This window comes from Notamacropus eugenii, chromosome 6 (genome assembly GCF_028372415.1).
Source record: "Notamacropus eugenii isolate mMacEug1 chromosome 6, mMacEug1.pri_v2, whole genome shotgun sequence".
Taxonomy (NCBI): Eukaryota; Metazoa; Chordata; class Mammalia; order Diprotodontia; family Macropodidae; genus Notamacropus; species Notamacropus eugenii.
In genome coordinates, this window is record NC_092877.1 from 386,743,342 (window position 1) to 386,769,349 (window position 26,008).

Here is a 26,008-nt window from a genome sequence, read left to right on the forward strand (position 1 = left end):
CAATGAAGAACAGATAAAATAGAGCGAGAAAACAGAACCGCTGACTGTGACATCATCCCTCATTAAAGCCAAGAAAAACACTAACTATGAACCCAAGAAAGGGAAATGCGTGATGACTCTACAGAGAGAAAGGGTTTCCTGTCCTACATGTGTGCCTCACTACCACTGTGCACTTAACTCTGAACCCTCTTTTCCCATGAATGCCAAATGTTTTTATGCATTTGTGGGAGGGAGGAGAAGATTTTGTATCAACTGCTCTTACTAGGCCATTGTAGTAAATGCCTTTACTAAAAGCTGAGTCTGCTGGCTGATTGTAAATGGGAAACGCAGCAGTGGGGGCTCATAAGCCACAGTCTTAGGAGAGCCAGAGACAGCAGCTCCACTGTGGGGATACAACCCATGAGTGTGCGTCGGTACGATTCCTTTCCCAACTGTGATGGTATCACAGGAGCAAAGATTTGGTGCTAAAAGGGGCTTAAGCAGTCACTTTGTGTAAGCCTCTCATTTTGCAAAGTGGGGAACAAAGCCCCCAAAACAGGATCAGACTTTTAGAGCTGAGCGGGGGTCCTTAGAGGTCCTTTACTAGTCCAAAGCCACACAGTGGCAGAGTAAGTGTCAGCAGGAGTGTTCAAACCCAACCACAGAGGCAGATTTCAAAGTCCGGTCCTTGGCATGGCTCCACATTTCCACCCCAGCCCCCTGAATATCTCGCAGGGACTTGAGACACACCGCTTCTCTCTCAGCCCATTGCCCCCCCTGTAAAATGGGTATATGATAGCTGAGCAGTCTGTCTGGTAGGGTTGCTGGGAGGAGGCCAAAGTCCAAAGGAAGCTTTTCAGCGGCAACCATCCCTCTTTGCCCTTCCCAGGCAACACACTGCTCCATCCAAGAAAGCACCTTGAGGGCAGAGACCGGGCGTCTGTCTCAGCATTTAGCGCAGGGTCAAGAATGTGGCCGGTGTTCATACTGTGAGGACAGAGACCTTCCCGTATGACTTTCCTGGCTTGCCCAGGTAGGGACACCTAGTGATCACAGATGCTGGGTGGGAGAGACAGCATCAGGTCAGATCCTAGCCCTGACTTCAAGTCATGGAAGGGGTGGGAGTCACTCATCGCTCACACTCCTTCCAGTTCCAAAGTCTTGTGAGTCATTTTAAGGCCCAGGGAGGTCCCGGGGCCTGCCCAAGGTCACTCAGATAACTGTGGGCAGAACCTGGCCTACAATGAGACCCAGGGGAGAGGAGGGAGGAGGGAGAGGAGGGGAAATGGGGCAGGGGGGACCCTTCTAGTCTGCCCTATCTAGGCTGTCCAGTGGAAGAAGGATTAGATGGTTGGGGGGGGGGGTGCTAAGAGCTTTAAAAAGACAGAGTCAGTCCTGATGTGAAGGCCCCCTGGCCAGGCACTGGGCCTCCAAATGGGGTCAGCCCACTCAGGCCTTACAGGAGCCCAACATGGGGTGCCCAGCATGTGTTTCCTACGAGGATGCCCTGACCAGGGGTGGAAACCTGGAGGGCCTTGGGGAGGGGAGTTGTTAGGGGAGAAATGGCCAAAAAGTGCAACTTGGCAAGTCCCTGCCCCCTCCCCCCCTCAGTCGGACTTAGACGAGGACGCAGATGCCTCCAACCTGATGTAGTCTTGCCCTGCTCCCCCGCTCCCCTCTCCATGAGCGGGTCCACCCACTAGTGCAGATAGCAGCCCAAGGCAGGCAGCTGATGGACAGGAAGGATGGAGAGAGGCCCCCATCCCCTCCTGTCGGGAGCCACTAATATCCTCCCACCTCTTCCAACGCATCAGTAAGGAGAGCCCCCAAAACAGGGCAGAAGCTCTGGGTTCGGGTCCCCGCTTTCTGGGTCCCTCCCTCCCAGAGCTGTAAAAACAACAGAAACCTGCCCCTCCCAGCTGGCCACAAACGCCCCTGCCGCAGCAGCCCAGCCCGACCCTGGGGTCCCAGTGCCCTCTGCTGCCCGTACCCAGGAAGCGCATCCTCCCTCTGCAGCATCCTCAGAGATTGGGGGTGCTGCCTCCGCCCCCCTCGGGGACACCCTGCATTCAGCCACCGTTGGGCCGGCCCCACCACCAGCCCAGGGGCTTAGGGCCAGAGCTACCGGGAACCTTAGTGACCGTCATTTTACAGCAGAGGAAACTGAGGCACAGAGAAGGGGAAGCAACTGGGGGTCAAGAGATCAGGGGCTCAGTGAGCCTTCACAGGACACCTACATCACGTCCCCATCTTTTTATTTTTCATTTTTGTTGTTTAGTGCAGCATCCATGAGCTCCCCAAAGCACAGTTGCCCCCCACCAACCTCCCTTTCCCCAAAGGAACAGAGGTACAAGACTGCAGGTGGCAGAATACAAGCTGGCAACCTCCCCCCCCAAGCACCCTGTCAGCAGCCCACCCACCCAGTCTCCAAGGCAGCCTTGGGCCCTGGCCCCAGAAGGAGGGTCTTCTGGCACCACCTGTGCCACCTCTGAACCAGGCTAACTTTCCTCCCCAGTCTGTTTTCCTCCTCTGACAGATGTGGATGTATACTGGGTCAGGTTTCTGAGGCTTCTCCCAACTCTAAATGTCGGGTATAGGCCCCTCCTCTCTCCTGCAGCCTCCACACTCGCCAGATTTTGTCTATGCTAGATTTAAAGGAGGGACACTGGTCCCCCCCGGCATGAGGAATGAATATAATCACAGGAAGCAAAAATATCTTCACCAGGGGAGGAGAGAACAGCCATAGGGTCCTTCTAGCTATGCAGATGTCAGGCAGGGCCTGAAGCCCAGTGGAGCTCCCACTGCCTCAACCTAATCTATCTTCCTAAGGCCCCAGACAGCCAGTCAGGCAGAAAGCAAACACACCGTCACCTGCTACCCAAATGCACAGCCCTGTCATCATCATGGCCCATGACCTCAATTAGCTCAGAGAAAATGGAGGCCCCAGGTCACAGGGTCACCTAGGGACAGGCCATCCTGCCTTGAAACACAAGGCTCTGTCTGCCCCCCAAAGCTCACTGGATACCTCAAAGGGGCCACTCTCCCCATTGCCTCACAGATAAGATGTTCTGGCTGACAACCATACCTCAGTGGCCAACCTTCTGGACCCTTTGGAGCCCAAGGCCAACTTCATGGGGTGTGAGTGACCTTATTCTGCTCCAAAATGGAATCAAGTGGAGAAGAGAGCAGACAGAGGGGGAGGAGAAAGAACAGAGGCCCAGACCTTCCCAAAACTCTGGAGGGCCAGAGGACCTTGGAATTTCCCTCTCCTAGGGGCATTCTCCAGGCTCTCAGCAGGGAGCATCCTAGGAGCCTAAGAGAGTCTGGACAAAGACTGGAGGCTTTATTTACCAAGAGGCCAGGAGACACAACTACACACTGCGCTTAGGGAAACATCTGGAGGACACCAGGAAGACTATGAATTATACCTTCTACCACATGGGATTTCGACTTTCTCTTGGATTCTGGATATCCTGGTGGGGGAGTCTCACAGACTTTTGGGGGATGTTTTGGGGGAGGTACAACTATACTTCTATAGTAAATGCTCTTTCCTAAAAGTCAATTAAATCCAGCTAATTGATTTCAGCTGATAATGCTGGTGGGAAGCCCATGGGGGCTCATGAGCTAGAGAGCTAGAAAGAGCCTCCAAGCCCTCAGGACCACCACGAGAGCCTGGATTCTCTGAGGAGAGGATTCTCCGTGTGAGGCGCAGCTGGGACAGCAGCTTCAGATCACTGTAGGTCCGAAAAGAGGACCCTGTTCAGCATCATTGTCATTTCTGGGGCTGCACTTTACAAAGGATGTGGCTCGAAAAGTGCCTTGAGGTCATGTTTGAAGGAACGGTGGATATTTAAACTGGAAAAGAAACAACTCCTCAATGACAGGAGAGCTGTCCTGCAGCTGGGCAAGACTTGAGTTCAAATCTGACCTCCGATGCTTCTCAGCTGTGTGACCCTGAGCAAGACAGTTAAATCTGTTTTCTTATCTGTGAAATGGGGATAATCACAGCCCCAGCTCCCAGGGTTGTGGTGTGGACCAAACTCAGCACAGTGCTGGCACATGGGAAGCATGAGATCAACGTGAGCTATGGTTATTGCAGTTATTCTAGTATTACTAAGGATGGGATCAGCCCCAGATGCTGTTTGAGCCTATAGGGCAGAAGGAAAAGAGGTCAAGAGACAAATTTATTATTAAGAATAACAGCTCCCATTTGTAGAATGATTTCAGGCCAGATAGCATCACATCTGGGAGTCAAACCTGCTCAGTCTGAGCAGCATCAGGGTTCAGAGCAAAGGTCATGTGACCACTTGTGTTAAGGATTCTGGGTCACAGACAAGTGGTGTGCAGTGGCCCCAGAGGTCCCTTCCATGTCTGGGATTGGCATCTTGAGAAGGCGGATAAGTGGGTGGGTAGGTTGGTTGGTTGGTGCTGTGAGGGTGCTTGGTGGGTGGGTAGGTTGGTTGGTTGGTGCTGTGAGGGTGCCTGGTGGGTGGGTAGGTTGGTTGGTTGGTGCTGTGAGGGTGCCTTTCTTTACATTCCACTGACAACGCAGTCCTGGCACATAGTAGGTGCTTAATTAGCTCTGCTTTGTTGTTTCTCCAGTCTGCCTGCCAACCCCAAGGCCTGGCTGGAGCCCGGGTACCAATCACAAACAGTAAACACAACATGTATTTGTGAAATGCTCACTATTTGCCAGGCACCAGGCAAACATTGGGAGGGGTGCAAAGCCTGGAAAGAAAGGGAAGACCAGCTCCTTGCTCCCAGCCCCGCTGGACCAGGAGTGGTTTCTCCCAGGAGGGCTACAAGTCCACAGAGGCACACAGAGCCCTTGGAAAGCCTGTTCCTTCTGTCCCTCCATTCCCTACAAAGGCCTGTTCCGAGAGCTTGTCACAGCGCAGAGGCGACCCTGGCTGTCCCCTGGCTGTGGCTGTAGAACCGAAGCTCTGGTAGGTCCTTCCGGTCCTCATCGGGTCAGGCAGCTCAGCCCAGCCTGCTGGTGGGTTGCCCACTTGAGCCATGGCTGCCTGCCAGACAAAGATACCCCCTCTTCTCAGCTTTCTCTCAGAGATGCCTGCCCACTTAAGTGTGTGGTTTGTTCCCAGCTGTTCCACAGACTGGGAGCTCCTTGAGGCCAGGACTGTGTTTCTCCCTTTCTTCTCATTCCTGGGCTTTGCACAGGGCTTAATAAAATGTTTGTTAACTGACCTGACTTCTGCCATGAGACGATGGATGGGGTGGCCACAAAGGGCCCCTGCTTAGACCATCTATGGCATTAAGCTTGGCTCCTGACTCTCCAAAGCCCAATGAAGGCACAAGTTCCAAAAAGAACGGAGCCACATGAATCTGACTTAGCTGCCCATAAATGAATTTGGGAGGAAGGCTTTGCATCCCAAGGGTAGGCTGGGGCCCGTGGAAGGCCACACACTGCCACTGGAGGCTCAGAGGTTTCCCAGCTGCAACACCACAAGGCCACAACCCATTGCAGGAAATCCCTTTGGCAGCTCAGTGGAGGATGGGTGGGAGAGGAGCCCCAATAAAACCCCGGGAAGAAAGGGCATGAACCTTGGTATCTGGAAGGATGGTGAGGCCTCAAGGAAGGAGGGAGTCTCTGGCCACAATGACCTGCTTGTTCAGGCCATGCAGAAGGAGGGGGCCAGTGAGCGGGGCAGACCCTACAGCTACCCCTGGGAGGTGAGGGGGCAGCACTAGAGTGACTCCATGGTCACAGAGGTCCCACACCCACAAGCCCTCTTGGGGGCTCAAGAGGAAGGCGCCGACTGCACCCAAGTGCAGGTCCCGAAGCCCCGACCCTTCAGGGTGGGGCCTCCTGGCTTGGGTGCCAGGTAGAGTTGGCAGTTTCTCAGAGTTGGCACCCCTCTTGAGCGGACTGTCTGGCATGTGTGACCCTCGAGGGAGGGCTTGGGGGCCTCAGGTGCAGACCAACTGAACCCTCGTGGTCCCGACGCAGCCGGCAGATCGCCGGAGCGCAGAGGCCGGACGGGTCGGGCCGGGGGTCCTGCCCCCGGGGGTCCTGTCCGGGGGTCCCGGGCCGCCTCCGCAGGGCGCTCCCAGCCCGGGGGTCCCGTCCGGGGGTCCTGCCCGGGGTCCTGTCCGGGGGTCCCGTCCGGGGGTCCTGCCCGGGGTCCTTCCCGGGGGTCCTGCCCGGGGTCCCGTCCGGGGGTCCCGGGCCGCCTCCGCAGGGCGCTCCCAGCCCGGGGGTCCTTCCCGGGGGTCCTGCCCGGGGTCCTTCCCGGGGGTCCCGTCCGGGGGTCCTGCCCGGGGTTCCCAGGCCGCCTCCGCAGGGCGCTCCCAGCCCGGGGGTCCTTCCCGGGGGTCCTGCCCGGGGTCCTTCCCGGGGGTCCCGTCCGGGGTCCTGTCCGGGGGTCCCGGGCCGCCTCCGCAGGGCGCTCCCAGCCCGGGGGTCCTTCCCGGGGGTCCTGCCCGGGGTCCTTCCCGGGGGTCCTGCCCGGGGTCCTTCCCGGGGGTCCCGTCCGGGGTCCTGTCCGGGGGTCCCGGGCCGCCTCCGCAGGGCGCTCCCAGCCCGGGGGTCCTTCCCGGGGGTCCTGCCCGGGGTCCTTCCCGGGGGTCCCGTCCGGGGGTCCCGTCCGGGGTCCCGTCCGGGGGTCCCGGGCCGCCTCCGCAGGGCGCTCCCAGCCCGGCCCTCCCGGCCCGCCCGCGCCTCACCTTGTGCTTGAAGGGCACCCCGGGCAGCAGCTCTCGCAGCAGGCTCTTGGCGATCTCCTTGCTGGCCTCCTCGCTGACCAGGTGCACGGTGAGCACCTCCCGCTCGTCCAGCTTGGCCAGGCGCAGCAGCGAGCTCAGGGCCGTGCGCCCCTTGGCCCGCAGCGCGGGGCTGCGATCAGCCTTGGTGAACATCATGAGCACGTGCAGGTCCAGCTCGGCTGCCCCCGCGGACAGCCCGTCCGCCGGCTTGGCCTTGGCCTCGGGCGCCAGGGGGGCGTCGGAGGCGGGGGCGGCGGCGGGCCCGGCCGTGCCCCCAGCCCGGCTCTCCTTGAGCCTCCGCGTGGCGCTGGAGAAGGTCTCGCGGCCGGAGCCCACGTAATAGAAGGCGCACACGGCGAGCAGCCCGGCGAGCAGCAGCGCGCACTGGTGGGAGCGCAGCGAGCCCAGGCGGGCCCGGCCTAGGGCGCACGGGGCCCCGCGGCGCAGCTTCCCCGCCGCGCCCGCTTGGCCGCCGCCGGGCCCGCCGCTGGCCATGCCGGCCCCTCGGCCGATCGGCTCGTCCGGGCCTGGTCAGGCCTGGGCTAGCGGCCGCAGGAGATCAACCGCCCGCCTCCGTGCTCGGACCCGCCTACGGCCACCGGGCAGCCCCCAGGCAGCCGGGGCAGGGGGAGAGGGGCTGCGGGGGGGTGGGGGAAGGCCGCCCGCAGCGGTCCCAGGTCTGGGGGCCCTCGGTGCCCGCAGCCCTCCGGCCGAGCTGGACGCCCAGGGCTCGCCCTGCCCACCCGGGGCGGGGCCAGGAGAGTGAGCTCATCCCGGCTGGGGGAGGGGCAGGGGCGGTGCTGGGGTGGGGTGGGGTGGGAGGAAGGGGGCCCTGGGATCTCAGAGCTCTAGGGCTGGCAGTCAGCCGCCTTCCCTCCCCCCACCAGGGGCTAGGATGGGGTGGGAGAGAGGGGGACCCCGAAGGCAAACAGACCTCTAGGGCTGGGAGCACGCCCCTCCCCTCCCCGGGCCAGGAGCTGAGCTCATCCTGGCCGGGGGCGGGGCGGGGGCGGGGTTAGGAAAGGATGTGAGGAAGGGGGACCCCGAGCTGGGGGCCCCTCCCTCTCTGCAGCTGAGCTCATCCCTCCCTCTCTCACCCCCAGATCCAACATGGTGCCAAGGCCTGCTGCGGCTGCCTGTACAACGCTGATTTGGGGGCTAGGGTTTTTTTAACTAAATGTTTTCATTTATCCAACATCTTTTCTTCTGCCCCCTGCCCCACCTTCCCAGCCGAACGAAGCCCCTCGTTGGCCTTGTCTCATTCTGCTGGCAGCAGGAGGGTGGACAGCTTCCAGTCCCATCATCTCTGGGATCATGTGTCATCACTGTTTATTTTATCATGTCATTGTTGTCACCCTTCTGTGGGCTGCTCCTTCCCAGGGCGGGCTGAGTACCTAGCACAGGGTAGCCCTTCCTGAACACTGGCTGCCCGACTGGATGATGGGACCATAAATCAGTGTGGATGGTGCTCAGGGTTCCCAGGGGCCTCAGAGGCACCCAGGGCCATGCGCCTGAACAGCTGAGTCTGATAAGGGGTCATCCCGTCTTGGGTCCCTTCTGGATTAGGGGCCCACCTTCCTTCCTTGGGTAGCTGGGGCCATTAGGAAGGTTTCCTGTCCTCTCTGCAGCCTCATGGCTCCTGGCCTCACCAGCCTCACCCAAGGTGGGGCTCTCCCTCATGGCAGCCTCTGGGGTATCCAAAGTCAGCTTGTTGCCCCCTCACCAACAGGCAGGAGGGCTTGGCCTCCTCCTGCATGGTCTCCTGGCTCAGCTCTTGGAGGCTGGGGGCAGTGGAAGTGGCAGTCACAGTGGGTGACAAACCCCTTCCCCCAAGTTCTGGGAATAAAAATTGCCTGGGGCATGCAACCTCACTTGCCCAGGGTCACACTACTAGCATGGGTCAAAGATAGATCTTTCTGAATTGAACTGGGGCTTTCCATCCATGACATCCACAGCTGCTGCCTCATACGGTTTCTCCTTCTTAGCCTGAAGATGGTTCTCCAGAGGGGGACTAGCTGGAGCAGAGGCTCATGGGGCTCCATCTGTCCTCGTGTCTCTGCTCAGCCCAGATCCCATTAGTTAGGACCCCCCTCATGCTGTTGACTCACAGCAAGATAGCAGCCTGCTGCATCCTGGGGGAAAGGGAATCCCCAGCCCTGAGAGTGACATTTCTGGCAGCAGGTGGAACCCTCTGTCCTCACACTCTCCAATCTGCCCCTAACTGGCTTTGATGCCAAGGAAGGGCCCAACCACTTTGCTTCCTGGTAGTTTTCTGGGTCCTGGTTCATTTTGACCATCACAGGGTGTCAGAGCTGTGAGGGCCCTGGGAAGTCATCACAGCCAAACAATGGCTGTAAGGAGTGGCCTTCCACCCTCTACTGCCAGACCCCCAGTGACAGGTAACTGGCTACCTCCTGAAATGGTTGCTCCAATCGGGAGCATCTTTTTCCTTGAATGAAGCCCAAACATCTCTGCCAGACCTTGGTACCATATTGGATCTGTGGGGGTGACAGTGAGGAGTCCAAGGAGACTCGTAGGTGGGGAGCCTGAGGATCTGGGAGGAGGGTGTTGCCCCCACAGTAATAAGGAAGATGGGAGGGGGGTGTAGAAAGAAAGAAGAGCTCTGTTCTGGACATGCTGAGCTTAAGATGTCACTTGGACATCCAGTTGGAGATGGGAATGGAGATGGAGAAGCCTAGAGATGATCCCTAAATCCACGGGAGCCGAAATAACGCAATAAAGGAGGTGGAGAAGAGGGCCCAGGACTAGAGGGGGATCCAGCCAAGGAGGCCCTGGCAAGTGCACACAGGCCAAATTCTCCTTCTCCAACCAGCCCTGGGTCCTCACTCCAGCAAGGCAGCCCTTTCAGTCATCCCAGGCAAGTTCCTCTTTCCTTCCTCTTCTAACTCTCCAGACACGTGCAGCTGGCTCTTCAGTCCCAAACCCTCTGCCACCCAACAGTGGGCAAGCCCCACCCAAGGCTCCACGCTGGAGTCCCAGCTTTCCTTCCAGCCTGCAGCCAATCCGGGGCCAGAGCTCACTATTTCTACTTCCCACATCCCCTCCTGCTTCTTCCACTCAGCTCAGCTCACGCCCCCATCTCTCCATTCAGCAACCCCCTCCTTGGTCTCATCACCCCAAGCCAGCCTCCATGTTATTGCCAAAGCACAGGAACCCCATTCAACCAACGCCAGGGGCTTCCCACACCTCAAGAATCCAATACAAACTCTGTTTAGCTGGTAATGGTCTTCATACCCTGGCCTCACTCAACTTTCCAGGCTCCACTGGACATTACTCATCTTTTGGCATGCCACAATCCAGCCTCACAACACCTCACACATACATATATGGTATTTTATACACACACACACACGCTTTCCTTATGCTGTATCTAGTTTTAGATATACTTCTCACTTCCTGCCCACCACTAGGATGTGCACCCATTGAGACCAGAGGTAATTTCATCCTTGTACTTCTATCCCCAGAATGCAGCACAATACCTGGCACATAGCAGGCACTTAATAAATCTTTGCCGAATGAATAATTGATGATGTCATCTTGAGCTGCCATGTCTTTGTATAGGCTGTGCCTCCCTCCTTTCCTCCCATTCCCTAGATTGCGTTCGCTTTTCACCTGTGTCTCTTAGAATCACTAGATTTCTTCGAAGCTCAGCTTCACCACTGCCTTCTCTATGGGGCCTTTCCTGATTCCTCCCGGCTCCCAATTACTCTTTTTTTGTATATATGGACATGTACATGTGGCCTCCTCCTATGGAATTTATGACTTTGGAGTCTTACCACCTGTCACAATACTGGTCACACAGTAGGCATGACAACTGCATGTTGATCTTGAAGTCAAAATTTGCCTCTTGGAAACTTTCAATCCAGCAAGTCAACATTTAATGAGAAACTTGTATGGACCAGACACTCTGCTGCACCTTAGTAACACAAAGACAGCTAAAACCAAAACCAACCAGGAAGGAGTTGGTATGCATGGGCCACGAGCCAACATGGAGGGGATGGCAAAACGCTCCCCATGGATGGGCGGGACCCCAGGGTCCCCAAAAGTCAGACATGAGTGAATGACTGGACAACATGTGTCAAGAATGGTCCTAAGTGTGGGGGCGCAGTGCCTGCCTTCAGAGGACTCACAACCTAATGGAGAAAACCACATGTGCAACCCATACAGAGCAGACAGGAAGCACTCTCCAAGGGGAGCATTGAACGGGCCTCTGGCACAAGGTGGAATCTGAGCAGAAGAAGCAGGAGGGAGTTGGGTGGTACCAATTTGGAAGCAGGACATTTACTAGCTTTGTGACCCTGGACAAGTCACTGCTGGTGGAGGCTGAGGCAGGCGAGTAGGAATCCTCCCTGCTCCCCATTGCCACTCCCAGGCTCTCCTCCTTCCTCCCTCACTCAGTGACCTCTCTTCCTTTCACGTTCATGCCACTCATCTTTACCACCTAATCAAAGTCCTGGTGGCTGCCATTCACAGACCCCACAGCTCATGCTTCTACCTTCTTCTATGAGTGCTATGCCTGACTCACAATTCTTCTCTCCCTCCCAATTCTTGCCATTATACCGAGGGACCTCAACATCAATAATGACTCTCGCTCAAATCTAACCCTAACCACTCAGCTCCTCAGTCTGCTCACCTCCCAGGAGCTCCTCCTCCACCCCACCTCAACCACACACAAAGTTGGTTATCTCCTCCACTTTTCCATCACCCACAGATGGATACCTCCAGTTTGAAGAATTCTGAACCCTCCGTATCCAACCCTAATCTACTGGCTTTTCAGCTCCTCCTCAGTCCTCCGTTACATAACCCTGCTCTTCAGGTCACTGTGACCTCCACACGTTCTCTCCCAGGCCACCTACCCTGCACTCACCACTTTCTCCCCTTCTCCCCATCTTCGTCCCTTGATGAACACTAGTTCCACTCTACCCTCTCCTTTTCTCTTGAATTCCTGCCCCCCATCATAGCCCCAACTACACCCAGCCAAGCTTCAGCCTTGGATCACTCCCACACATACACGTGTTGCTGAACAGTCTGAGATGGCAAGCAATCTGATATAGGTTATACATGTGTAAACCATTTCCATATTAGTAATTTTGTGCAAGACTAAGACAAAGAATGTTTCAGTCTGTATTCAGACAACAACAGTTATTTTTCTGGAGGCGGATAGCATTTCTCATCATTAGTCCTTTGGGATTGTCTTGGATCATTGTATTACCGAGAACAGCTAGGCCATTTGGAGTTCTTCATTGTACAAGTTCTCGGGGTTCTGTAACTTCACTTTGTATACCTTCACATAAGCCTTTGCAGGTTTTTCTGAAATCCGCCTGCTTGCCATTTCCTGTAGCACAGTAATATTCCATTACAATCACACGCTGTAACTGGTCCAGCCATTCCCCAATGGATGGGCATCCCCCAATTCCCAGTTCTTAGCCACCACAAAAAGAGCTGCTATAAATATTTTTGTACAAGTAGGCTGTTTTCCCTTTTGAAAACAAATTCTTTGAGATCCAGAGCTAGCCGTGGTACGGCTGGATCGAGGGGGACGTACACATTTATAGCCTTTTGTGTTTAGTTCCAAATTGCTTTTCAGAAAGGTTGGACAGTTCACAACTCCACCAACAGTGCGTTAGTGTCCCTATTTTCCCACCTTCCCTTCCACATTTATCAGTCCCTTTTTGCCCGTTAGTCAATCTGATGGGGGGAGGTGGCACCTCAGGCTTGCTTTAGTTTGTATTTCTCTAATAGTGATGGAGAGCGCTTGTTCATATGCCTGTAACCACAGTTAACTTTTCCTCCCAAAAACTGACTGTTTCTATCCTTTCACCATTTATCAACTGGGGAATAATTTCTATTCTTTTAAAATGGACTCAGTTCTCTGTACATTTGAGAAATTAGGCCTTGACTAGAGGTATCTGCTGTAAAAAATTTCCCCCAGTTTTCTGTTTTCCTTGGTTGCGCTGGTTTTGTTTTTGCAAGAAACTTTAAAAGTTTTGTATATTCCAAATCATCCATTTTACATTTTATATGCTGGATCTTGTTTGGTTCTAAATTCTTTCCTTCTAACAGGTAAACTATTCCATGCTGTCCTGATTTACTTATGGTACGGCTCTTTATGTCTAAATCATGTATCCATTCTGACCTTGTGATGCAAGACGTTGGTCTATACCCACTAGTTTATTTTCAACCTCTCCCGGTCTCCTGGCTCCTTTCCTACTGCCTAGAAACATGTCCACGTCTCCCCTACCCTGAAGAACCCCTCACTTGAGGCACTCCTTCTGTCCCTGCTGTCATCCTATGTCTTGTCTGCGCTTTGTAGCTCAACTCCTTGAAAAGGTCATCTAAATTGGGCGCCTCTTCTTTCTTTCCTCTCCCTCCCCTTAATGTCCTACAGTCTGGCTTCAGAGTTCATCATTCCACAGAAACTTCTCTTCAGAGTTAACAGTGATCTCTTAATCACCAAATCCAAGCCTCATTCTCCTTGAGCTGTCTGCAGCTGTGGACACTGTGGCTCATCTCCTCCTTGACACTCTCTTCTCCCTGGGCTTTCAGGACTCCCCACTCTCTTGGCTCTCCTCCTCCTTCTCTAACTGCTCCTCCCCTGTCTCCTTTGCTGGAACCTCCAACTGTAGGTCTCCCTCAGAGTCTTTCCTGGGCCCTCTTCTCTTTTTTCTCCATACCACTTCCCATCAACTCCCATGGATTTAACAACCCTCTCTATGCTGATGATTCTCATTCTTGCCCAGTCTCTTTGCTGACCTCCAATCTCACATCTGAATGTCCAGTGGACATCTTGAACTCAATATGTCCAAAATGGAACTCTTCTTTACTCCTACCCCCCCACAACTTCCCAGTCCCTCACACTTACAATCTCGGAGTCATCCTAGACTCCTCTCTCATCACCACCCCAGATCCAATATGGCGCCAAGATTTGTCACTTTCACCTTTGCAACATCTCCCCCCTACACCTCCTTCTCTCCTCTGACCCTGCCCCCACCCTGGCGCAGACCCTCTCCCCTCACACCTGGACCACTGTAATAACTGCTGGGGGTCTGCCTGCCTCAAGTCTCACCCTGCTCATCCATCCTCCATTCAGCCTCCAAAATGACCTTTCTAAAGTGCAGGTCCAACCATGTCACTCCCTTACTCAATCTACCTCAGTGGCTCCCTATTGCCTCAAGATCAAGCCCTTTATCACCTCTCCACCTCCTCCCTTTCCCGTTTTCTTTCACCTTGTTCCCCAACAGGTGTTCTTCTCTTTCATTCAGGGACACAAGCCTCCTGGCTGGGCCATAACCAGAAGCTCTGTCTCCCTGCTCGTCTCCTCTGCCTGGATGGCTCTCCCTTCTCTGCTCTGTCGACTGACCTCCCTGGCTTAAGTCCAAACGAAACCCCCACTTTCTACAGGAAGCCTTCCCTTTTCATTATCATCCATTGATTGTGTGCATAGCTCACTGCATGTTTGTCTACATACTGTCTCCCCCATGACACTGCGAGCTCCTGGAGGATGAAATCTGGGCTTTGCCTTTTCATGCTGCCAGCATTTATCACAGTACCTTGTACATAGTAGGTGCTTAATGTTTGTTGAATGAATGAAAAACTGAATTTTAAAAAAATAGGAGAGGCTTTAGGAGGGAAAGAGATGACCTCAATTTTGGCTATTTTGAATTTGAAATGCCCAACAGGCAATGGCAATGGGAGACGAGCTCAGGGAGGACTGAGGCTAAATTATGAAGACCCAAGCATGACTTTGTTCTGCCCTCTGAAGTCAAACGGAAACATCAAATCCTTGAACACAGTTCTTATGTCCCTTCTTTTCCAGGCTAAATAGCCCTTGTTGGCATGGACCTATGGCCTGTCCCCATACTAGCTGTCATGCTCTGGGTGCCCTCTGGCTCAACACTGAGCCTTCTCTGCTTCAAGAGCCCAAACAAAACCCAAGGGCAAGTCCCCCCTTACTGCAGCCCCAGCTTACAGCACTTTGGGGCTGCCCCTCATGCTGCTGTTCCCTAAATATCAGACAAAGGGACGTCTTAGCATGTTTCTCCCCCACCTTGTGCTTGTGAAATTGACTTTTCTGGACTAGTGTTAAGGCATTTATCTCCATCACATTTCACCGTTTTTGTTTTTAAATTAATCCAATATTCCAGCCTGTCAAGGTCTTTTTGGAACCTGGCAGCTTGCGGCTTAGCTCTCCTTCCCAGTTTGGGAAGCACGATGTGCCTGCTCTCTCTGCTTTAATGACAGCCGTGGATAAAAATGCTCACCTGCACAGGGCCAAACTGATCTCTGGAGCACTCTACTGAAGACCTCTGGCTAAGCTGATGTGCAGTTGTTACTGGCTCCTGGAGTCCAGTCATTCAGGAAGCTCCAAATCCGTTGGATTGCCTTATTTCCCAGTCTGCATGTCTCCAATCCACCCCCCCCCCCCCATCTCCCTACCCCCAAGAGAGCAGGAGTTACTTCATGAACGGCTTTGCTCAAGTCTAGGTGGATTGTCCACAGCAGGGCTTTGCACACACTACAGCTGCTGTGCACTTCACTTGAAAATATAAAAACCACTTCTAGCTCGATGGCTGTACCAGGTTGCTCAGAAGCAAAGAGCAGGACAGAGTTGACATCATCTCCCTGCTCCCCAATAACCCTGTCAAAGAAAGGAAAGGCTTGCGGGTCATGCTCCCTCGAGGAAAGTCCTCCTTCCTCTTTATGACCTCCTTAAGAATAGGTTCTGAAGTTCTGCCAGGAAACAAAGCCAAGCTCCCAGCAAATGTTCCCAGAGAACCTTCCTTGCTCCCTTGGACCTTCAGGATCCAACAGGAAATCCTCTCCTTGATGTTTCAAGTCCTCCCCACTCTACTCTCCCCCCCACCTCTTCATGTCTGGTGCTCAAGACCCTCCATAGCCTCTCTGGTCTTCTCTCATCTGACTCCTCACCCCCCTGTATCCTTCAATTCAGTGACATTGGCCTCCTAGCTGCTCCCCAAATCAGACAGACAAGATAGTCCCTCTCTGACTGCCATCCCCCAGGCCTGGAACTTACCTCACTTCCCACCTTCCACAGGCTCTCAAGCTCCCTTCCCTCTGATGATCATCTCCAGTTTATCATGCCTATAGCTTATTTACATGGTGTCTCCCCCATTAGATGGTGAGCTCCTTGCTGGCAAGGACTCTCTTTTGTCTGTTTTTGTATCCCCAGCATTTGGCAACAGAAGGTACTTAATCAATGCTTGTTGGCTTGGCACGTTCTGTTCTAGTCAAAAAGACCTGCACCCAACATTCCATCTCCATGTCTTTATATGAGCAATCCGCCATATTTAAGAGGTGCTCCGCTCTCCTGAACCCCAGCTTTGCTCCAGGTGATATTTCCTGAGCCCCAGTTTTCAAAGGGCCTCCCAGGTCACCTCACTAACCTCCTTTTACGGAATGAGTGAGGGGTGGGAGCCTCTGGAAGAGACTTGTTGAAGGCCATACAGCATCAAAAGTAGATCTGGTGGCACATTGCTGGGAATACTGAAGAGAGCAGGAGCAGACCAGAACTCAAGGCAAACCTTCTCAAGGAGCTGAAGGAAGTTGCTCCTTTCCTGGGACAAAGCAGGGCTCCCCTGAGTGGCACTGGGTGGAGGGAGGGATGTTTTTGGAAAAGAACATGATGTAAAAGCAAAATTTATCAATAAACAATTAAAATAAGTCATTCAGCGTCTCAACAATAGGCTGTAGAAATTGTAAATGCCCAGGGCAAAAACATGACCTTCCAGTGCATCTATTTAGCACCATTCCTAAACAACGATCAGAAGTCCAGAAAGACGAACATTTCTCAATTTCTCCACAGGCACTGAGGACATATGGGCAGAACCTCAGAATGCTCAGTCACATTTCAAAGTCTCAGTCCCAAGGGCTTACTAGGTGGAAGCTCTAGGCATCTCTTGGTCCTGACTCCAGTAGAAATCAGTCAGTGCCTGTGTGTGGTTGGGAGATTCTAGTGACTATGGAATGGAGGCCAGAGGAATCCCAATTCCACTTCTGTGACTCATAGAAAATGAGTTTTATACCAAGAGCCAGTGAGATAAAAAATCAGGTACAAAAAATGGCGTGGTTTCTAACTTGTTAGCACTTGAGTCAACACTTTGGGGGGATAGTGTATCCCCAACACTGAGCACACTGTCAGGCACAGAGTAAGCACTTTCAAAATGCTAAGTGACTGACTGGTGTTTGAGGAGCTAGGAATGGGAAAATCAAGGCTAGTGAGGGGTGAGAAGAGAGGCAAAACAAATACTGCAGGTATGGTCTTCTCCATTTTGCTTTTGCCCCAACCTAACAAAAGGTGGCAAATGGTTAATGTTGTCACCAAAGAGAAGAAAATCTCTAGATATCTTGATTCAGGGACATTATCTTCCTAGCCCTCTTGGCCAAAGAGTAGACTCGGAGCCACCTGAGAAAGGGTCAGGAGGTGGGAATATACAAGACCCTCAAATAACCATCCTAACTAGGCAGCAGCATTTTCAACCAGCATCAAAAGCAACCACAATCTGGCTGGTGCTGCCTGTGAGAGTAAAATCAAAACCCGGCTGGAGAGAAGGCTCTCATTGACTCGGTACTTGAGTTTTCAGCGTACAAAGTCTTTATTCCAGTACACTATTTACAATGCTTACATAATGTACATTCCAAAAGAACAAGAGCAGGTACAGGTCTGCATTTACAATGAAGACAAGTCACCGTCAAGTCTGATACACCAATCTACGGATTAAATGAAGGCCCAAGAAACCCCCAAGGAATGCCCGTGAGCAGGCTCGAACTGAGCCTCTCATTCCGAACGTCCTCCTGAGCTGACGATCTTTACCTGCTTACAATCACATGGGTTTACTAAGGTCTTCTACATCCTTTGGGGAAAAACAGGATCAGATGGAACATAACATGACAGATGCTAAAAGAATAAATGCCACACAAGAGAATATTCACCATTTTCTGCAATGAAAAAACTACTCATTTTACACCTGAAAACAGAAAATGTATGTAAACAGAAAGAATGTCTAGGAAAATTAGTCTCAATTGTAGAGCGGACTCACTGAAATTCAATTCGAAATGGCTCACTTTGAGGCTGGGGAATGTTAGCGTCTTCACGTCCCAAAGGCCGCGAGTCAGGGAGAAGGGCTGTCTGGCTGCCCGCCACAAGGTGGAGCCATCTCAGGTCATCTTCCTGCTGACGCGGAGCGAGGGCCCGGGCTCCTGCTGCACATTCTCATGGGAAAGGGGCAGATGCGCACAGGAATTCATTGGAAAGCCTGTCTCCGAGGCTCAGAGCCTTTTTCGAGTCCATATCAATATTCAAAACAGGAAAGGGCATGAAATGTCAAAGATACACCTCTGAGAGCGCAGCCCCCTGGGGACAGCGCTGCTATTCAAAACAGATTGAATTCTGTTAGAAATGAGAGCAAATAGTTCTAATCTTTTTGGTTTATTATAATCATGTCTTTTTACAAAGAAATATAAAAAATGTTGCTACATGTGTAAGGTTACTTTTTAAAATACTGCTTAATACATCAGAGATCATTAAACTGTTTAAGCCATGAAACGAAAGGAAAATTTCAAAATTCACTCATAAGAAGATGAAAGCATACGCATGTACAACTTTCAGAAAGCACAGAAGACGCCAAGTCTACCGGGAAGACCGATAGCGATCAAACACTCTTAGAAATACCTGAATTTGGGAGCATTGTACCGAGAGTAATTAAAAAAAAAGTAGCATTTTGTTGCAATGAGGGCATGACACGATTCAACCAGCATATAACCTAAAAAGAAGAGCTTTCAAAATAAATTGTATCTTCTGTATTCTGTTCTCAGATCGAATGATACACATTCAGACTTTTAAAATGCTAACGAGCCAGACAATCTGCGGTATGATGTATTATAAAAAGCAGCCATGACAGCGAGAGCTGAATGGTCCCCATGCCCCTCGGTCCCAAGGCTGAGCAGGCGCCTCTTCAGATCCAGCCAACAACTTGTATTGTTTAAACCACAATCTCCCATGACTGATCCACCGTCACTACTTAATAAAACTCAGGTGTGTTGCATATGATAAAATACATTACAGTACAGGGTCTGTACTGCAGCAAAAACAAAACAAAACATGGAATTGGCTGGAAATGAGTCACAGGCCTGAAATGAATCTCCAACGAAATCAGCCTATGGGACGCTAGGAAGCTGGATCCAGAATTCATTTCTGCCCCTTCACTCCCTTCCTAGGTTACCTCCCAGTCAGCCTAAGAGACCAAGCAGCACAGATGTGTCATCTGGTGGCCAAAACCGAGTCCTCCAAGAAAAGACTGAACTTTGAAGATTTCAGAAAGCCACAGTTGTAGTTAGTGCTCCCAGTGAATTCTAAGTGACTAAGCAGCTGCATGCAGTGGAGAGGAGAGAGGGGCCCGTAGCACCAGAGGACACTGCTTAGCACCGAGTGGCCTGAGCAGCAGAGGCTTGGGGGGGTGGGGAGGAGGGGACCACCAGAGCTGACTCTAAAATCGTACTTACAGAGCGCTCTGGTTCTGTGCCCTTGCATTGATTTACGCATTTTCTTCAGAGCTGTAGTAGCTTACTTTGTAATCAGGGTATATACTAGATGGGTTTTGCTGAAAACAGGCTAGATTTTTTTTTTAAAGGAAGTAATTATAATCTAAAGGCATACAAAAATGTGCTTTCAGGACTTAAGTTTACATTTTCTCTTATCTATATGGCAGGGAAGCAATAGGACTTAAATCCTAATTTTAAAATGACAAAATTAGTCTCTAACACTCATCAGAGACCAGTGATTGCTGACCACTAGGCAAGCTTGGATAATTGATAGAATTTAAACAAATTAGATTACTGAAGTTTTTCTCTAGCATGGTTCTTCATAAAACTACTTGCTTTGACATTAAATCACTTGATAAAGTAATTAACTCTGACCTATTTAAAAATCCAATGCTGGAAATTAGGATCTACTCGATAACACATTGCTTCTCCACTTATGCAATAATGAGAACAGATTCCCAAAGCTCTACTTGAAGACCAAGTGTCGACATTCCAATTTTATTCCTTAGCGACATGATTCATAAGTAATGCACAATCACACATGAGGGGTGGCTACATACACAGGAAGCGTCGAGAGCGTACGTGACAATGTTGGGACATCAGACATGACAAAGGGAGCCTTGTGCTAAAAAGGTCAAGAGCTACATCTCTGATGCTCTGGAATGAAAAGAACTGAGATCAATACAGTTTGTGAACAGAGAACATGCATCTACTCACTAAAGCTGGGCCAGAGCCAGGGCAGGCGCCCAGCAGGGTGGGTCAGAGCCCAGGAAAGGATGGGCAAAGTTGTTCCCTTTCCAGGTCAGAGTCAAGGAGGCAAGGGGAGTAAGCCCTTGCTTCTCCTGACAGAGACAAAAACACCAATCTGCAGCTCCATTTGGAGCAGGGGCTAAGAGGAAACCTCTAAAGCTAAGTCTTCCATTTTCTAGTCAGCTACTTTGAGAGCAACATCCTGATTAGAGTTTAATTTTGAACACGTTCAAGTACATTTTGGAAAATAACTCTGTTGCATCAATCAATCAATCAATCTGGCACGGGACCAAGAAGCTGAACTCACGAGACAGACTCCCAAGGCTGAGGCTCTGTGGGTGGGAGGGCAAGGCTGTTCCATCAATGGCTGGGAACCCTGGACCTGAGCCTGGGATTGGACCACTGGGATCATGGACTTTTTTCCTCAACTTGAAAATCATATACTGCACATGGGATGAGAAGGCTTTCATTCTGCTGGGCCACAGAACTAGCCCTGGCCCTGAGCTCTGGCTGTGTGGACATGGTTAATGGAATGTACTAAGCGTAACTCATGGAAACAGATGGCTGTGGTCCCTTTAAAAAACAGGGCTTGGAAAAATCCCCAAAATAACCCATGCTAAGTGGCTTCACCTGGCTCTGACCTTGTTTCAGCACAGCAAGCCCCTAAAGCAGGTCCCTTGAACCCATTTCCTAAAGAGGCCTAAAGCAGTCTCCCCTCCCAGCGTGCAGAGACACTAATTCACTAAACTGTTTCCACATGGAACTGGCAAGGAAGGTACCTTTTCCCATCACTCATTCACTATCTACAAAACCTGAATATGCAGCATAAAGTGGGAGGAAAATGTGCATTTTCAGCTGAGTGAAAAAGAGGGCACCAGATTTAATGTGTTTCCCTTCTTTAAAAAAATCAGAATTTCTGTGAATCTTGCTGGAAACGGTTTAGTTTTTCTGGATTATTGGAGGCCATTTGGGAAAAATCACGGAAAATGTCTTGGTAAGTTTCATCACCTGCATAAAAAGAAAATGAGGAAACTTGTCAGATAAATGTGACAAATTTGCAAATGTCCATGAAATCTGATGTCTCTTAAGTAGAACTTTGTACTGTGAAGTTCATGATTTTACTAAGCAAAAGTCATGAATCAGAGCTAAGCCATTTTAGAGACAAGAAATAAGTTCAAAGTAAGTGACAGGAAAGTAAACAGTGAAAAAAGCCAGTACCTGGAAAAGGGGCCTCAGATGCAGGCAGAAAAGAAAGGGCAGAGTTAGAGAAGGTAAAGACCCGAGGCTTTGGAAACAATGCAAACAATCGCCAACACATTTAGGAACGCAGCAGCAGAGTCATTCTGAGAGACTGGGGGAACACAAAACATTTCTATGCAACTTAAACACAGGCTCAAAAGTCAGACAACTGAGATCGATCTAGGATGACATCGTGCATCTGGTGCTCACTACTGTGAGCCCGTGGACAAGTCTCACTGCCTCCTTGGGCCTCAGTTTCCCCACCTACAAAGGGAAGAGGCTGAGCCAGGCAGCCCCTGAAGTCTCTGGGGTCAGAATCCTCGACTCTGGTGCTACATAAAGCAATGCCACTGCCTTAGCTGAGACTTGTCAATCTGGACCAAGGACAACCCTGTGAGGGTCACTGCCTCAATCTCCCCTCAGGGCTTGTGTCAAGCAGGTTTCCATCCACTCCGCACATAAGCCAGGCCAGCGACACCAGAGAGGTATGGACAGAGGCCTAAAAGCAGGCTCTTCTCTTCTCAGGAATAACTAAATAAAGGGATCTCTAAGTCTCTCAAAATGACTTCTCTGCTTGGCTAGATAATAGAGGAGCACAGGCATTCTCTGAGACACACACATATAGATGCCCCCCAAAGCGTTCGAGAGGCCCAGGAGGCCATGCCTCTCCCCCCCCAGGAGCTTGGAATCCTCTTCTCAGGAGTTGAGGCACAGAACCAATGTGGAGGTGAACAGCACCTGCCTGAGCTCACTGCTCCCCTACAGAACCTTCGCACTATGAACCCTGGGTCTGGTGGCAAAGCCCCAGCTGTGACAAGCGGCTCCCACATGGGACCACCCCAAATTGGGGGGGGGGGGCATGGTGATTGCAGTACCTCCTGCTTATCTGAACCTCGGATGTCTGATCTGAGAGGAAGGAGAATCTTCTAACTCCCTCCTTTCACACATATTCCATGCTAAAACAAACCTCTCTTGAAGTTACTGAAGCCAGTCTACTGACTTCAGAGTTAGCTCTGGGAATTCTTCCTGAGCTGAAACCCGAGTCCAGCTAATGACATGCCTGAGACAGTTGGTTTCACAGAGGAGCCAGTGAAACATCCCGCCTCCCTGCCCAGAGACAATGGCATTCACTCCTGTAGACTGACCCCAGAGAGGAAGAGAAGGAGGGGGAGGTAACCAAAGAGGAACGAATTCTAGAAAAGAGAGGGTTAACAAAGTTTCCCTTAACTTAATGGCTGCAATAAAATACTTATTGTAAACAGTGCAAAATCACATTCGTCCTCTGGCATTGGATCTTCCAAAAAGGGTGTTTAAAGTGCAGGTCAGTTTAATATAAAAATACTCCAGCACAGGCTTTACTCTTCAGCAGCAAAGGGAATGGAAAAGGCACATGAGAGACATTTGGGAAGGAGGCCCACTGTACCCCAGAAAGGGCCTGAGGGGCACTGGCAGAGAGAAGAGCTGCCTTTTAGCTCCAGGCCACGCTGACCAGCCAGCACCCCCTATGGAAGGACCAGGGCCCCTGTGGCCGGTACCAAGCTCAATCAAATGTGCAGTGCTGAGATACAACCACAGAGAGAGGAGCACACACACACACACACACACACACACACACACACACACACACACACACATACACACTTGCCCACACACACGGGCACACACAGAAATGGACACTAGAACCCAATTTTTCCTCATCTACCACCTCTCCAACAATGATGGCCTGAAATGAAGTGTCGGAAGAAATGGGATGATGTCACACATGTGACATTCATGTGATACACGTGATGTGCAGTAACACAAATTGGTATCTAGTAGTTGTAAACGGCCAGGCTGGCCCTCTCCCCACTGGCCCACTCGGTCTGCGAAGCCTCCAGAGACAATAGTGCATATCTTAAAGAAAGACTCCCAGGCCAGGGCACCATTGAAGTCTGTCTCCCATTAAGTGGGAACTCCCTTGTCTGGGTCTCTGAAAGGTACTGACTTTGAGGAATGAGGCCCACCAAACTCTTGGGAATCTCAGCCCCCTGCTTCCACTCACGGGGCATTGAATGCATGTGCCCACTCCCCCTCGTATACTGGCCAAGATTTCCGACACTGCTGTTCAGCATTCAGGGAAGCTTCTCTGAGTCTGTGTATACCCCTGACATGAGGCCCCAAGGGACACCAGTCACATGGGTAGCTATCATGTATGTGATCACCACATAGGCTCAGCACAGAATCCCAAAGTGTTTAGGCAAAGTGGGGGTGGGGGGTCTTACTGCTTCTGTTTCTGAGAGAGACATGGAGCTACCCAGAAGCCTCCAGAAACTCCAAACAGGTTTTAGCAATGGTGAGGCCTCACTCTCTCAGTCAGGGCTCCCCAGAACTATGCAAAATGATCAGAGGGATTCACTTGGCGAGACTGTAATTTATTTCTCACTTCCCCTTCTAAGTGAGCAGGAAGACTTGGCCCTAGAAACCTGAAGGAAAGGATACTAGGCAAAGTTAGAAAGCCGGCATCACTTTCCATCTCAGGGTAATATCAAGGTGAGGTGATAAGCCAGCCCTTCTTCTGCAATCTCCCTGAGGCCAGAGAGACAAAAGGGAAAGTACTGAGCCTCCTCAAGACCAAGGGTCCTTCCTGGGCAATATCACTGTCACGATGGCAGCCTAGTCTTAAAACTGTCCAAATGTAAAATTTGGAAGAAAGACCCTTCTTTAGAAAGTGTTTCAGATTTCCAGTTAAAAAGCCTGGCTTTGAACCCAGAAAGGTTCAAGGAAGGCATCGAGAGGGTCACCAGTGGTGGCAGGTTGTGGGAGGATACTAGGAAGGCGAGCCCCCTGCAAATGCCAGTTCCGGCTCGGCACTCCCCAAATTCACCCCAATGAAAGGGAAAAGGGCCAGCTGACCAAATGGTGGAAAAGTCTAAATTTCAGAGAAATTCTAAAAACCTGAAAGTTGCCTATTTTGTAAATGTCAAGTTTGATATACACACATACATATATACGTGTGTACGCACACACACTCACAAACTCACACACTCTTCTCTATTTTAAAGTGCTTAAAGCAGAGGCCTCAAAAGCGGCCTACTAAGTATATGATCGTTCAAATATCTGATATAAAATTCTCATTGAATATTCAAGTTTAGCCCAATGGATGACATTTAGAACCATAGCTGACCCTAATTCACATCCCAGGATCTCCAGAGTCTGTGCCACTGTCTGAGCCAGAGGACAGAAGTCAGAGCCGTCCATTCTCTGGAGGTTCCAGACTCCACTCAACCCACAAAAAGCTAATACAACCCTCTGAGAAAATAGCAGTCTTCTGTTTGGCTTCTCAGTTTAAGCGTCCAGTAGAGCAGCATCCAATTTAAAACTCAAGTCAGCGTCCTCTGTCACTGAAGTCCAGAGACACTTTGAGACTAGAAAGAGGAAGGGCCTACAAAGGGAGGAGGCTTCCTTCTACGTGCTAAAGAAAGTCTCCTGGCGTTCATGAGACCAAAATGCCCAGCAGGGCTATCTAGACATGTGTGTCATACATAAGTGGCTCAAGCTCATCTCTCAGGCATGAGAACCCCAAAATCTAACCAATGTGGATGTGAATGTGAAGTATTTAAATGAACCACTAAGACTAAAATAACGGAATGGCATGAAAGGCCTCTGCAAACAACTCTCATCTTGGAGGAACACCGAGTGTGGACGACTGACCAGGCTGGGGGGGCCTCCAGCTCTGCACTCTGGCTCGGTGGGGCCAAGGACTACTCCTTCGGAGAAGGAGATCATCAGCAAGTCAAGATTCTGCTCAACTAAACAAAATTCTGGGAACAATCTTTTAAACACATTCCATCACCCACTGTGCATTCTGGACATGCCAAGTACTGAAACACAGCTAAGCCTTCCCTACATATCATTCTGTCCATAACTAGCAACTGAATCCCACTATGGCCTACTGACTCAACAATTCTGTTTCAAAGTCTCCCAGATTAGTTAATTCTTTTGCTGACACAGAAACATTTCTAAATTTAGTCAACTTTTTCTTTTGTATTCCCCAAATTGATTTTTTCTCACATACCAAAAAGACTAGGATTTCTCTGGCCAGTGAAGAACTTGGTTACCTGAACGACGGAATCACTCTGTTCCCCACCTGACAAAAGGCTCCTCCAGGGGGATTCAAGTCGGAAAACGCCTGCTCTTTGCCCCATGGGTGTGTCAAGTAGGCCTGGCCATCCTTGCCCCCTCACTGGAATATTTAAGGACGGAAGAAAGACATAGAGCAGAGAAAGGAAGTCCAGGGTGGGCCGGAGGGAGCTGCCCTCCAGCCTGTCAGGGCCTGGCGAGGAGCCCCCAGAGAAGCCACTGAATACTGGACACACATCAGCTGAGAAACTCACAACTTACAAGTTAAAAACACTATTGTACCAAGGGGACACATACTGCCTAAGAATTATGAATCTTCTAATTGTAAACTGATAAACTCCTGAATGCATTTCTTATACTGCATTTCCGTGTGATTATTAGGAGAATATTGACCTGGCTGTCCGTACAGTCCTTCAGATTCCCGCATCTCTTCATTCATTCTGGCCAAACGCAACCTGGGGTTAAAAGAAAAAAGGAGATTGATTGAGATAAGCTAAAGCATGGCTAAGCAGTTTTACACCATTACTCTGGCTGGGAAACAGAACACACAACAACCCAAGAGGACCTTGCTTAAGACTTGAGCTATAAAGCCTCGAGCTGGGTGTGGTTGAGAGACACT

The 26,008-nt window shown here is 51.1% G+C and overlaps 2 protein-coding genes across 3 annotated transcripts in view; both read right to left on the bottom strand.

Annotated features, from left to right (window-relative positions):
* XXYLT1 (xyloside xylosyltransferase 1) overlaps positions 1-7,465 on the bottom strand; it is a 70,222-nt gene extending 62,757 nt beyond the window's left edge. Inside the window, exon 1 of one of the 2 annotated variants that reach the window (XM_072618917.1) lies at positions 6,664-7,465. In XM_072618917.1, coding sequence (XP_072475018.1) covers positions 6,664-7,197 — 534 coding nt within the window. In that variant the 5' untranslated portion in view covers positions 7,198-7,465. The remainder of the gene's footprint in view (positions 1-6,663) is intronic. The other variant, XM_072618918.1, reaches the window with a different exon arrangement.
* Positions 7,466-19,746: 12,281 nt separating this feature from the next.
* The window catches only part of ACAP2 (ArfGAP with coiled-coil, ankyrin repeat and PH domains 2), a 125,514-nt gene continuing 119,252 nt past the window's right edge, over positions 19,747-26,008 (bottom strand). Inside the window, exons 24-25 of the mRNA XM_072618919.1 lie at positions 25,783-25,844; positions 19,747-21,039 (exon numbers count right to left, since the gene is read on the bottom strand). Of these exons, the coding sequence (XP_072475020.1) occupies positions 20,939-21,039; positions 25,783-25,844 (163 nt within the window). The 3' untranslated portion in view covers positions 19,747-20,938. The remainder of the gene's footprint in view (positions 21,040-25,782; positions 25,845-26,008) is intronic.